Source organism: Aristolochia californica, unplaced genomic scaffold (genome assembly GCF_029961685.1).
Source record: "Aristolochia californica isolate CCGP_79_NKW_82.1479 unplaced genomic scaffold, dmAriCali1.0.hap1 SCAF_11, whole genome shotgun sequence".
In the NCBI taxonomy this organism is placed as follows: domain Eukaryota; kingdom Viridiplantae; phylum Streptophyta; class Magnoliopsida; order Piperales; family Aristolochiaceae; genus Aristolochia; species Aristolochia californica.
This window is the reverse complement of record NW_027181782.1, coordinates 4,481,318-4,496,138: the sequence shown is the minus strand read 5'-3', so window position 1 is coordinate 4,496,138 and position 14,821 is coordinate 4,481,318. Positions and strand designations below refer to the sequence as shown.

At 37.0% G+C, this 14,821-nt stretch overlaps 1 protein-coding gene across 3 annotated transcripts; it reads right to left on the bottom strand.

Moving 5' to 3' along the window:
* Window positions 1–1,909: 1,909 nt before the first annotated feature.
* Window positions 1,910–9,778, bottom strand: LOC137944621 (uncharacterized). Of its 3 annotated transcripts, none has more exons than XM_068790317.1 (5): window positions 9,597–9,778; window positions 6,818–8,650; window positions 3,788–4,179; window positions 3,521–3,581; window positions 1,910–2,766 (listed from the first exon to the last, which is right to left on the bottom strand). In XM_068790317.1, exons 2-5 carry the CDS (start codon window positions 8,420–8,422, stop codon window positions 2,257–2,259), a joined length of 2,568 nt encoding a protein of 855 aa, XP_068646418.1. In that variant the 5' UTR covers window positions 8,423–8,650; window positions 9,597–9,778; the 3' UTR covers window positions 1,910–2,256. The 3 variants fall into 3 exon arrangements, with proteins under 3 accessions (XP_068646418.1, XP_068646419.1, XP_068646420.1); XM_068790318.1 differs by having other exon boundaries at window positions 6,818–8,628; XM_068790319.1 differs by lacking the exon at window positions 9,597–9,778 and adding an exon at window positions 8,726–8,738.
* Window positions 9,779–14,821: the final 5,043 nt, after the last annotated feature.

Sequence of the window (14,821 nt, the reverse complement as noted above, 5' to 3'; positions counted from 1 at the left end):
CTAACCATTTGTCCTAAGTAAATTTTGGACAAACTTTTAAATCATTCCAAGTACCCATAACACAAGATTATTGTTAAGTTCTAGAAACTCAACTCAAGGAATGAAACTATTTTTTTGGCCATGCAAATAATATTTATGTTTTTTTTCCCAATGAAAATTTTAATAAAAAATAGACCCCTACAATCTCTCACTCATGGGTCCTACTTCACTCAACTCTCTTAATCAATATCCTATAAATCAAGGTAAAGGAGAAAAAAGTAATTCAAAATTTGAATCCCTTCATAAACACACATGACACAAAGAGGAAGAGGGTCTAGTTTTGACCTAGGTTATTGAAGAGCAAATGTGGAAGAGTTTTACATGATTCTTACTGTAAGAAGTCTCATAATACCATAATAATATAGTGGAGTCTAAGAAGAGTCCCAGTTCAAAGTGTTTTAGTTCTATTAGTCTTCTATTTATATTCAATTATTTATTTGTTCTAGGACTCATATTTGAGTGTTTAATTTTGGGTGTAACTGGGATAAGAATAGTTTAATTGTAATTAAATTATACTTGTTTCCTCTCTATTAAATAGAGGTTCATATTACAACAGGTTAGTAAAGTTTTTTTTTTCCCATAAACTCAACATGGTATTAGAGTGGGTTTTGTAAGTTGATTCGGTCAACCTACAGTGATAATGTGATCCTTTTCTGATCTATCATCTTTATTAGTTTAGGATCGTGTTTCGTTTTTTTTTTTTTTCTTTCTTGTTCTAGTACCCTTTGTTTTCTTGGAATTTGTACCTCCATATTGAACTTTTAATATTATAAATTATATATTGACAGAAAGATCTTCGAGTCTATTTTCCAATCAAGAGTTTTTTACAAAGAAAAATCAATATTTGAAACAGCAAATGTCAAAGTGCAAAAGAGGTTTTAGTAGTAATAGAAAGTTTCAACTTTTGAGCCATTTTATACCATCAAGAACAAGAATTTATGAAGAGAATTATATATAAAAAAATATATATGTAAGTCTATTTTCTTACTTATCCCACTAATTCTCAATCCAAATTTTCTAAAGGGAGATATCGATCTCGAAAGACTCAATGGTCATACTGACAAAAAATGAAACAGTTCGACCAGATTAAAGAATCTAAAATTGATCAGATTATTTCTCTAAAAATAAGCATATTTAATGAATAAATAGTTTTTCTTACCCCCACATCTTCTCTCTAGTACTAGTAGGTCCACACATACAAAATCCTCTACCCTGAGTTCTTCATCCTACCCTTCTCTGTTATCACTTCTTTCAAGCTACCTTGAAATAGTTTTGCCTCTTTACCCACCATCACCCTCAAACTCACATTGTCCCGAACATTTCTGAACCGGCCTCTTATGAAAGAGCACTTACAATTCCTCATTAGAACTCATCCATGCAATATGAGTATGATGTTCTAGTTAAAATAATAATAATAATCATAATAAATATATGGGATCCTGCTCCAAAATGCTAAACATGCACATTGTGGGTTCTAGATAGGTTTTTTTTATAAAAAAAAATTATCATTTTGATGATAGTATTATAAAATTTAAGGCTCGTCTAGTGGCCCAATGACCACAAGCTTAGCAGACACTGCAATTCTTTGAAAACACTCTTTTACATATTTTCCCTTTCACTAATCCTCGAACATAATGATTTGAAGCAGACTTGCCTGGTCACTGCATGCCCGGCACCTACAAATTTACTGTCTGTTTTCCTCCTATTTTTCATATTTACAGACTTCCCATTTTCCAATCAAGCACCAACAATATTTCCATTAATACATCCACAAGAAATCTCCAATGAGGTGACTCAACTTCGGTGGAGGATCATAAGGGCTCAAGCTCGAGTTCCCATATGAATATAAATTTTCCCAGATAGTGCATAATGTTGAGAAAGAAGATTTTCTATCATAAAACTGTGTTGAACATGAAGAGATTTACAGTACAAAGCCAACCAGGTAAAACCAATTTGCAAACTCACTCAACCATGGCCAAGTTCCTTACCTCTTTCTGGAATGAGCGGTCCTTGTGCAGTTACCTGACAAAGATCCGCCAATTAGGTACTGAATCATGTTCCCTTTCATCGAGCCAGTGAATTGTCGGCTTTATAAGTCCTTTTCATCTTTCCCGTGCACATTGCACATGCCCACTCTTATTATGAGTTACATAAGTTCATCCTTCATCACTTCCTCTGAGAAGTTTGAACATTTAATCCCAACACTAGCAGGGTTCACTAACCAGTAAAATCATGGACCAGATGGCCTCTCAGCTGTCTCAGCTGTTGTTCCTGCTGCTGTTGCAGTTGTTGTTGCTGCTGTTGCATGTTTTCTGCACTATGCCTCAGTCCTAAAGTTAAAGACACTGCTCCAGGCCCTATGATCTCCATCCCACTTGGATAAGGCATGAAATCCATCATTCCACTCTCCATAGTTGCCGACATTTGGCACTCTTCCATCTTCGAACGCTTTTCGCGGTGCCACTGATCTAAATTAGACTTGTTTTGGGAGTTGTCAAGAGTCACTGCATTCGAGCAATTTGCCTGTTCCAGGGCAATTGCGGCACCGGCAGGCTCATGGGGTTGATTCAACATGCTAGTCCTCCCTGCCTCTTTTGCAGCAGCCTTCCCATCAATCTTGACACGGTTGAGGTCCATTTCGCCTGATCCCTTGGTTTCAAGCATGTGTATTTCCTCCACCATGGGTTTCCACACTCTAACCCTAGCATTGATGAACCAGTTCGACACCTGATCGGCAAGTAGAACAAGATAGAGAGGAGAGAGGGTTAATAAGCTATTATTCATGAAACTCTTTTGAGTATCTGCAGCCCCTTCCCAAATGTTGACAGCCTTAATCAAAATCACATCTGCTACATTTTCTTTAAAAAGAAGACAACCCCAACATAAACTATAGAAACATCTCTCAGATTTTGGAGGTACCAAGTACACAATTCTCAACACATGACATCTCACATTTTATATTTTTTAATAACTTTGTTAGTCCAAAACAAGACACTAGGATCAAACATGATACACATTAGGATTTCAAGGGACACAATACAATGAGGTCCACCCCTGATTAGCACTAGCAACAGATTTACCGATTGGATCGGATTTGACATTTTGAAGCCAAGTACTGCAATTCTATTGTCTATCTATATTTTAAATGTAAAAAAAAATATTTTTTTCCCTTTATTTTTCCAAACATCGATATTACTTACTGTAGAAAACACAAAAAATAAAATAGTAAAATAGTAATAAATTACAATAGCCAATCAAAACATAGAAGGAATTTCAGCAAACAAGCCCTAAAATTATCTAGCATTGCCTGGCAGTGAAGGCTGAGTTAGAGCCAAAATGGATTGGCATCACATCTACTTATTTCAAAGCCTGAAAGGTTCCCAGAATGGAAAAAAAAGTCGTCTCATGGCAACAAAGTGCATCGATTCAAGTGATTTCTCAAAAAATAAACGAAAAGTGGAAGTGACAATGTTGTTCGTACCTGATTTCTAGAGAGACCCGTTTGAGCTGCTAGCATATGTTTGTCAGTGTCAGTGGGATACCTGCAAAAAGCAACCGGAAAAAGGTTTATATAAATCTGTGCAAGATCGAGAAGCCAAATGACTTTGCATGGAGCTGGTTACAGAACTTTTGTACCATTCAGACCAAAAGGCAAATTTTCTTTTTTCCCCTGAAGACTCAGCAGTAAGGTACAGAAGGGGAGAGAGAGAGAGAGAGAGAGAGAGAGAGAGAGAGAGAGGGGGATTACGGATGAAGGAAATGCTCAAAGAGCCAAGCTCTGAGCACAGCCACGGCACGCTCGGGGAGGCCTCTTTGAGGCCTCCAGACAGGTTGCTGGTGCTCCAGGAAAGCTAGATTGTCGCCAACCTTGTGCTTTCGAAAGCTGTGCTCGAAAAATCTCAGCTTTTGCATGGCTATATCATCGTTGGTGGCAGCAACAGATATTTGCTCCTCCCCCAAGGCCTTACCGACGGTTCTAATCTGTTCTGCAATTGCATTTTTCAGGCTTCGGAAGTGCTTGGAAACTGACTTTAGAGCGAAGGAGATGTAAGGAGTTGCTGCACTGAGGCCTGCTACCGATTCGAAGGAGGATATCACCATTTGCATCTGCTGGTGGTACTGTTTGTACCTTCTACCAACCTTCAGCAAAGAGAGTTATTAATACATTAGTAAAATAGCCATTAAATGTTAAAACACGATATTTGCATTTTATGAGAAGAAAAGTAAGCCAAAGAAGAAAAAAAAAACTCCATTCCATTCCATTAGGCGTGTAAAACTTTATTTCTAGAACTGTTTACTCTTTCTTTTCTCAGCTTCAGAACTCCATTCCATTACTGAATGGCCACTGCAATCAATATAATCCTGCATAGCAGCTTGCCTTCTTATTTGATTCAGAGAAGAGCATATTTCCATTAGGCGTGTAGCACTTTATTACTAGAACTGTTTACTCTTTCTTTTCTCAGCTTTAGAACTCCATTCCATTACTGAATGACCACTGCAATCGATATAATCCGGCATAGCAGCTTGCCTTCTTATCTGGTTCAAAGAAGAGCATATTTCCATTAGGCGTGTAACACTATTTCTAGAACTGTTTACTATTTCTTTTCTCAGCTTTAGAACTCCATTCCATTACTGAATGGCCACTGCAATCGATATAATCCTGCATAGCAGCTTGCCTTCTTATTTGGTTCAGAGAAGAGCATATTTACTTAGAAGAGTATCCATTGGCTAATCATCAATAACCCACTCCTGGCTTTCACATGCATCTTTTTTCTCATTGCCCAAAACAAAGCTCAAGTATTGTTACCAGCTTCCTCATTGGAATCCTGAAACTGCAAGCAACTTGAGACTACTTCACTTAAGGCACCTCATACATTGCTAAAAATGGATTTGGGAGAGGGGAACAAGAAATTTCACCACCAGGAAGAAGTACACAGCTTATAAAGCATTTCATTGTACAGACTGGACATCTAGGATTCTCCATGCTTTTCTCTTGAAGCAGCTCTTCTCCGCCCTTAAACTATCCGATCTTTTTCTACTGTTCGACCAAATACAACATAGACATATTTGCAATATATAATACAAGGTTACTCATGATCATCTCTGAATTTAACCATGTATCTACAGCACTCAGCAATGTCTTTGTGATAGCATTTTACAGTGACCTGCATTTGTGAGGACTCTCAAAGATGTGAATGATACTCTTTCAAGTAGCAGGTCTATATGCATGTAGTCTAATACGTTATATCTCAAACTTCAGGGGATGTAATGTCTAGTTGAGAATTTCTACCAGTACCAATTCAGTAACCCTAACTTAAATACTTTTGAACATCTAATTTAATGTTTACAGGAATAGAAAGCCACAGGTTTAGGCAGTTGATCCTGAATTAATCGCAATCAAATCACATGCTTGATGAAGCAAGATATAAATACAAAGGGGTAGTAAAATTAGGAAAATCTGATTGGAACACGAGATATTATTGCCCATAATTTCAAAATAGAACCAACAGAGGCAGCAAAAAGAAACAACTCTAGAACACCATTCCATCGTTAATTTGGTCGAAAGATTATCATTTCCTGTTTAATTCTAACACTGCAATGCAAAAATACATAAAACCAAGTGTATGAAAAAATTGTTTGCAGCACATCCCTTCACCTCGGTTGTTAAGTATTTCAATGAAAATTAAAAGAAAGAAAATGTAGAGACCAAATTTCCCATCACTCAAGACTCTTTTCTCATAACACGAAGATTTGAGTGAAAAAACAAAATGCAAATTCAGCCATGTACTAGTCTTCCCTTCCTAACTAATCCTAGAAAAATCTGAAATCTCAAGATCAGGTGAGTATCAAAATTACCTGCACTCTGTAACATCAATAATTTTACTAATCTCTCAGACAAAAAAGAAAATAATTAAGCAAATTAGAACAGTAACATGCAAAAGTTCTTCATCAGAATGTGACTTACGGGTTTTGTTTTTTCTCGAAAAAATTAAGTAGAAAGAAAGCATTAGTTATTGACTGATGATTGTCACACAATGTTGGCACAACCAAGCACAGAAACATGCCTCATTCATGTAATGATGTGAACAAAATGACTCCCATATAGTTCAAAGCAAGCTTCTGCACCGAGCATCCCTATTTCATTACCATTCTTAATTACTTAATTACACCAAATTAGCAAACTGGCCATCCATTGATGTAAGCCATCATGGCACACCAAAGTACTACATTTAGAGTCTTCACCTAAGGGAACAGGTCAGTATGTGAAAACATATAGCAAAACCCCAAATGAAAAACTTCTACTCCCTTACACTAAATAATATCGATAAATATAAGGAATCGAACATTTACAATGTGTAATTTATGTAGATTTGATGTGCACCGACTTCCCGTAAATTTCATTTATTTCTCTTTTACATTTGTTTTCATCACCTACATCCTCTTTTTTTGAGTTCACTCAGTTTTTTTCCATGAAATCTCATAATTGAGTACATAAGATTGTAGAATATTTCCCCCTTACATCGCGAGATTTCGAAAAACCGAAAGAGTTCTCAAGGCTTCAATAAACAACAACGAATTCGAGAATTATGTTATAAAATTCTGAGATCGAAAAAGCTCGGATGGAATATTTAACCAGGAACAAACTTTGAATATTCAGCCAAAATTCACCATGAAAGAGTATGAATTAGAGCAAAAACTTAATTAATGAATTAACAAACTTAAAAGCCAGTTGGGTTATTATAGCAAATGCAAGAGTATCAGATGGATATCTACAAACCTCTTCTTGCATGCTCAAGAGCTTTGCTTTCCTCCTCTGAAACTCAGGGCAAAAACTTTGATAAACAGCGCTGCTACCTCCAATATCCGTGCAAATTTCAGTGGAGCTGTAAAAAGGAGAAGAACTAGACCCACCTGAGGTCCCACCTAACCCACCAACCTCATTATTGACATAAAAGGCGTCACCGGAGGTGCTTGCTTCACCGGAACCCCTCTCCGACGTTTCAGTTGCTTTCACGCGCTTCAACCCAGAAATGCAGCAGAGTTCATCCAAGAGCTGTCGAGCGGGCTTCAAGAACTTTGAGCTCTTCAAGATTGTGGCATATCCAGTGAAGGGTCCGAGCGGGCCTGCAGGACTCCGCCGGACATCCATGGAAGAAGTCACGACACTGTGAGTCGAGTTCCCAAAGAATTTACTGCCACCAACCAAAGGTTTGGAGTAGAAACTAGGGGACCCAACATCATGGGTACACTTCGAGTCTTGAAAAGAATGGAAAGCTCCGCCTCTTGACGGAAATACCACGGATGCAGGTCCAAACCTACGTTCAATCTGGATAGCGTTCAGCTCAGAAGGTTGATGGGATGAGAGTGACAAGGAGAGTCTTTGAGCTGTATTATCAACGCTCCCAACGGTTCCAAAATTTGCATCAGTTTTGTTTGCAAGAAAGCCTCCTCCGGCACTGTGATTGTTCTCCGTGCTCCTGTTGCTCCACTGGCCTGCGTTACAAAGCCTCGGAGGTGTAGCATGAGCCGTTCCGTAGTTAGGAAGAAGAACCAGTTCGTTGCCTGCACCGTTCCACGACCCATGACCGCATTCCCTAGCGTTTGGATGAAGCAAGGCGGGCATCTCGAATCCTTGGCTGCCAACGCTGGCGGACGTGACAACCTCTTGAAGGGCATTCTGGTAAAAAGATGGGGAGCTGAAACACATCTCTCCCAACTGCTTGTGAGCATCTTGATTTGAAAGCTCACTAGGTGGGTAGTTCAAGGAAGCCTGAACATCCTGGTACCCACCCTGGCCTGGCTTCAAGCAAGAAGTAGCTGCAAAGATACTGTTTTCCTTCATATTTCCAGGAACTATGCTACCAACAACTAAAGGACTTTGATTGCAGACATTACTTCCTGACCCACTCAAATAATTTGCACTCCAATAATTCGATCCTTGAGCCTCACCACCTTTGGAGGAATGGTGCTGTGACGGAGAACATCCAAAAGGGGCCTCCTCCGGCCTGCCGGACCGATCAACACCCAGCTGCTCCTGATGCGAGACCACTTCCTTGTGAGGGAGCAGGTGGGCACTGGATGCGAAGTTGAGCATATCGGAGGAGAACATGGCAGTGGGATCGTTCAACAGCTCGCAATTTCGACTTTTCCGGACTTGAACAACATCCGGGCTCAGTAATGGCTCTCGCGACTGATGGAGAAGATGACTCGGTAGCTCTTGGATATGGTTTGTTTGGTTTGAGTTTTGCTGGACCCGCAGCTTGTCTCGTCGGCTTTGCTGTGCAACATGGGATTCCGCCCTAAAACTGCTCATTCCAAGCATTGATTTCTCTAAGCCTGTTGCTGGGAACAAACATCCTCCTCCGTCAAACCTCTCTGACATGGGCTCTAATGATCACCACTTCAAATCTCACCAAGATTTTGCTTCATCTGTGTATATAATCATGAAGATTGCTGTATGTGTCTATATGCCTTCTTTCAAATGGAGACACAAGCAGCTACCTGCTTCACTTCTGGAAGCTAGAGTAACATCTCTCAGATATTCGACTACGAGCACTCGCAAAACTGCTTTCAGCCACTACCACGCTCCTGTAAGTCCATTTGGTTTTGTCTGAGCAACATGGCAATGAATGAGAGAAGACGATGAAAGCCAACAAAGAAGGAACGATGCGATCGAAATACGTACATTTGAAGTAAAGACAAACAAACCTGAAGATCAAGAAATCGTATTTGAAGCACCACAAAATATAAGAATATTAGTCTGATAACAGCAAAGAACTCTTGCGATGCACTTCAGAAAATAAGAAAGAAGGGGAAGACACAGAAAAAAATAAAAATAAAAACATACAAATAAGCAAACAAGAAATGGAAATAACAGCCTACTGTTGTTTGAGAAAGATCAACGGAAGAACGAAAGAAGAACGAAAATCGCAACCAGAAGGTAAAATAAGCTTGCAGAAACCAAAGATGTTGTTGACAGTATACGGAGAATCAACAGCTTAATTTCTGGTATCGACTCTTCTGCACTTCAAAATCAGTCGCATAGCTTCCAGCATTCCAACCTAAGAAATTCACAGACGTTTTCCTTCCATGACAATGTAGGCGACGAGCTCCAGAGGTACTAAAAAATACCACAACTTCAAGAATAAAATAAACAAATTAATAAATACGAGAAGTTGGAAATATAATACCCAAAAAAATCAAAGTACCGGCAAGAGAACAGCCATCAACACAGTTCCGCTTACCCAGAAAAGAAGTACCATAAGAGAAAACGATAATTTTCAGACAGACTTTCAGGAAGGAACGGATCTTGCAATAAAATCCACAGTTTCCGATTCTTTTCGCGAAAAAAAAAAAGAATAAATAGTAAAAGGAGAAAAAACTTTCCGGTGAGAGAGATTCTGATCTACTCAACTGAAATCAAAAGCAAAGCGTATGAGACTGAGCAGATCCTCCAAAAATGGAGAGCAGTAATTTTGGTGAAAGACGCTGAAACCGAACCTGATCTCGATTGGAAACCAAAATCCATAAAATCAAACCTTGTCAAACAAATTTACCTTCCAAAATGGAACGAATTGCAACAACCCGAGCTGATCCTACAACTCTCTTCGCAATCCAAATTCCCAAAAACAACCAGGCGGAATTCGACGAAGAAATCCCAAGTTCAGTCTCCGTTACATCTAACGGCGAGAGCTCGGTGAGAGGCCGGTGGGAGAGTGGCCGGTGGGAGAGTGGATGGAGAGAGCGTGGTTCCCTCCCTGCACAACACAAGCTCTCTTGTAAAAGCAGGCATATCTTCCAAAACCGAACACGAAGAGAACAACCGCCCTTACTTTTTCTTAAAAATACAAAATTGCCACTACTGTAAATGATTTGTTCCGGCTGCCTGACGAAATAACTGCCCACGCTGCAGCGTTAATTTACTAAGATTGAAGGATCTCCCGAACAGTTAGTTTGTGCCACGTGTTCAGATCCAATTCGCTGAAAGCTCCAAGGAAGCTTTGTCGCCGGACAGATGCTGCACTTAAACTGAAATTTTCGAAAATACCACTGGAGTGAACGAGTCGTCTGGCGGTCAAACTGTCACCGGCTGACGTATGCACTTCAGGTGACGAATTAAAGAAATAACTGAAGCTCGTGAGTCGCCCCATTTATGGCTACTCTCGCTACGTTCTGTACTCGCGCGTACACAAGCGTTTTCTTTTCGTTTATTTATTTTATTTAATAATTATTAATTTGAAATAGTAATTTAAGTGATTTATTTATTTTTAAATTAATTTTAAAAAATTAATAATAAAAAATTAGAGAAATTAAAAAATAAATTATTAAATTAATTTAAAGAAAAAGAGCCGGCGGAAACGGAGGAGCGACTGCAAAAGAGCGGTCGGGAGAAGGATGACGTTATGTGCCGGTTGTACGGGGGCAGTCAGCCGTGGGCGTGAGTGTGAATTGAAGCGGCAGACGATCTTTTGCGTGGACGACTGGTTTTACCCTTAAACGAGGCAAAGAAAAGACGTTCCGACACTTCTTCTACCTCCCCGCTCCTCAACCCAAGCCGATATTCTACAGGCCCTCTGGTTTCCAAGTCGCCCAGAAATCGCTCGATTTCGTCGTCAACAACACCCGGTTCGCCTTTTTCGTCAGAATCGAGTTTTCCGAGAGAGAAGTCAGAAAACCAGAAGAACAAATGTTTTAATAGGAAAACGAACGTGTCGTGAAGCGAGAGACTGGTTCTCCGGAAGGGACAAATCGGAGGTGACGGATGATCCAAATAGATTGATTAAAAACAGAGAGATGATACACAGAGATCATCTGAGCGTGTTTTTGGAGGAGAGGACTTGAGAGAGTTCAATTCCAGATACGACCCGGTACGAGAATTGATATGCCCCTTTCAGTCCTTCTTCGCCGTCCATGAAATTAAACGAACTAGTGACATCGCATCTTCTCTGAATGGATATGAAGCTTGAGGAGACATAAAAATATAAATATTTATTTTATTTTTAAAAAAAAAATATATATATATATATATTATTTTAAAATATTTATATTTTAAGATTTTCAAATATTTTACATTTCATACTTTTATTTATTTTTATTATTTTATTATTTAATTTATTATTTAAATATATTTTTAGTTTCTTCAATACATTCATGATGTAAATGTTTCTAACTTTGAAATATTTTAAAACAATCTAATTTAATTTAGTGATAATTATTTAATATTTAACATGATAATTTTTATTACAATCTTAAATCAATTAATTTTAAAATGAAATAAATTAATTATTATTTTTAAATTAAATTTATAATTTTATGATTTTACGAAGTCAAATTATAAATAAGAAAATAATATAAATTTTATTTTCATTTAAATTTTACATTTACATGATTAAATTTTATAAATTTAATATTTTTTAATATTTAATACAGATTTATAATACTCTTATCATATAAATATTTAGAAATAATTAATTTTAAAAATTTTCAATATAGTTATTTTCATTTTATATTTCATACATGATACTTTTATTTTTATTTTAAGCAAAATATATTTTAAAATTAAAATAAAAAAGAAAGAAATTGATTACTATTTTTAATAGTTTTTAATTAATTTAAAATTTTATAATATAAATAATTCATTAATTTAATTTTTTTATGTTCTACTAATTTAATAATTAAATTACTTCCTATTTTATTTTTTATGGGATGAAATTATAAGTTAAAAAATATAAGCATAAATATTAAGTGTGTTAATAATATATTTATTTTTAAGAATAATTATTAAAATATAAATATTAAAATTATTTTTTCTAGTTATAAAAAATATTAATTTTTTTGTTTTTTTTATTATCACATCACTTGGAAGTTCTTATATAATATCACATAAATAATTATTTATTTTTATGAATAATATTTATTTTTAATTCCAAAGAAATGATTTCTGGCTCGAAGTTCCAGAAGATTTCTATCTTCTCTGCTTCCATACGAAGAGCTTCAGCAGAACCACCAAGTGCTCCCTCTGGTTCAGTTTCCACCAAACCTTCTTCCTGTTCTTCAGGTTCCTCGTCAGAGTATTCGAACCCATAAACTTCCATATCCGCATCTATGACGAACCTCATGAGCTATCTTCCTCCTGTTTCACATCTTCTACGCATCTACCTTGCGGTCCGAAAGCAGAGTCGCAGGCGGAACTCGCGGTTTTCTTAAACAAGAAATACCCCGAAGAAGAAATACAAAATCGAAGCAGAAAATCGGGGTATTTTCAATTAATTTGCGACTTCCTCAAATTATGAATCGGCGATACGATTGATATAATACAAGATTAATTGGAAGCTTTTTGGTTTTAATATAGATGATGATAGGCTTCTTGATATTATCTGAAAGTCGGTGCCATGATGAAAGCGGGTGTCTTCTACTTGGGGAGAAATTTTTCACCTGTCGGCAAAGTTAGTGACTGATTCTCCCCTTCACTTACATCAACCCATCGATAAACCTGCCAAAGATTTCTCTGTTTTTTTAACAAAAAAAGAGGGGAAAAACGAAGTGATTTGAAAGATAAATGTCATCGCATCGTCTTCGCAAAGGTTGAGTCCATCAATGAAATCATCTTTTTCCCTCTTTTTTATCGTTATCGTCAACCTCTGTTCAGGAGCACAAACGCTGGGTTTTGAAATCAGCGTCTTTTCCGAAGTGACGAGATTTGGAGTGGGTCACTCTCATCATAGACGCCACACGCATGATGGTTGGACCAAAAATTCGTGGGTGGGGTCCATAAATTCCACTTCCGCCACGAGATAAGGGGTTTTGGTGGTGAGAATTGCGAGTTGCGACTTTAATTATGGCCCACCCGGCCATGATTGATAAGAATGCGATCCTGCGTCGTCCCATTTGGCAACTCTCACTTCACACGAGTGTGAAGCGTGTAAGAATTTTAAAAGGTATAGATGCCCAACCAAGTGTTGTTCATTTTATAATTGTGTTAGGGTTATTAGGGTGGCAACAACATTCAGTGATTGTAACGGTCCTTGGTTAAGTCTTTGGCTTTCCAATACGTAATAGGCCAGATTTTTTTTATAGTATTAGTTAGGTACTTAATATTAAGCCGTCGTAGACGTTAGCTTGTGAGGGCGGGTGTGATGTGATGGTCCTAAGTAGTTAAGTACTTATGCCTTCCGCTCTTAACAGGTCGGTCTTTTGGGTATATTCAGTAATATTCATATATGATATTATTCAGTTATTTATATATATATTATATTTACCTATTTATACGACGACATAATAGGTAATCAAGTAAATAAGTGAAACAAAGAATTTAAATATTTATAAAATATAAAATTATATCATCATATAAGAAAAAACATACTAATATATAACAAAAATTTTAAAAAAAATTTACATAGTTGTTAAAAAAAAGGTTGTTTAATCATGTTTTTATCTTAAATATAGATGCTCCCAAGTAAAAAATTATCAAAATTCATGTACTCTTATTAGATCATGAATCAAGCTTTAGTTGGTTGATACTACCTTTTCTAAGTAGGTATAATTTTGAATCTTCTCTCTGGTAAGAATTGTTTCACCTTCTTCAAAAGAAAATGATTGAATCACATCAAACTAACTGATTTGATTCAAGTTTAGATCAAAATGATTCAAGTTTTTATGTCAAATCCGTTTTTTTTTTTATGTGAGAACCAAAAAAGGGTTCACTTCCGGTTCAATCGGGTTGAATTGGCTAATCCAGGTTCCGACAACACTGCCTAGTACAACTTGGTAGATGTTGCACTTCTGCTAGACAACTGCAAAGGAGTTACCTGATACGATCTAACAAAGAAACGTCCTCCTAGTTTTTTTCTTTGAGCTTGTTTCACTCGTGAGACTTGTCTTACATTAGATGCATCGTAAACTTTCTGAAGTTTGTGAAAAAGGTTCGACATGAGATTCATCTTAGACTCTTTGACACGACATTTTTTATATAAAAATTACCCTAAAGTTAAATTCGAAAGCATGCATGAGTTTTTAGGTACTTAAGGCCATGCAATCCATAGGTTATTTCTTGGTCCAAAATTCTTTATAGAAAATCACCCATTTAGACTAAAAAAGAGACTATTAATTAATTAATTATTAATATTACTAATAATAACAATTTAATCTTGATATATTGGCTCCATAAACAGACAAACGTGTTTACGTGTATTTACTCAGATCGCTAGCTTCCAAAAATCTGCTTGGCAGGAATGAGATCCATTTGCACTATCTCTTTCTCTAACCTCTATTCAACCTGGCTTTCGACTGTGGAGGCCGTCCGATTCGATTCTTCAGCCAGTGGACAAACTTTCTCTTTGTATGGTCTAAAATCGCAGCTCATTTAGTGGTATAGCTTCACCTGTAAACTAAAACCTCCCTCGGATTCCCATCTTCAGACTAATTTTGAAACCAAACAAAAAGAAAAAAACAAAAAGCGAGCAGCAGATACAACCTTTCAGTGAATGGTTCGAGTCCAGAAACATTTTTATATAATTCAACTCAATAAAGTGAGGTTAAATGAAAACTGGATGACTTCAATGCTTAAAAGTGAAAAACAAAAAGATGAACTGAATCATATCGAAAACAAAAGAGAAAAAAAAAAAAACGCTATAATTCTCTCTGCAAACATGGGGATTTTAGGCTCAGTAGCCAAAAACAGATAGAAAGATACATCCTTCCCGTTCTGGACATCTTTCTGCATGCTTCTTTTTAACCAGTTTAGAACTACCCAGATTGGGATTAAAGTGTAAAAGTTGAAGAA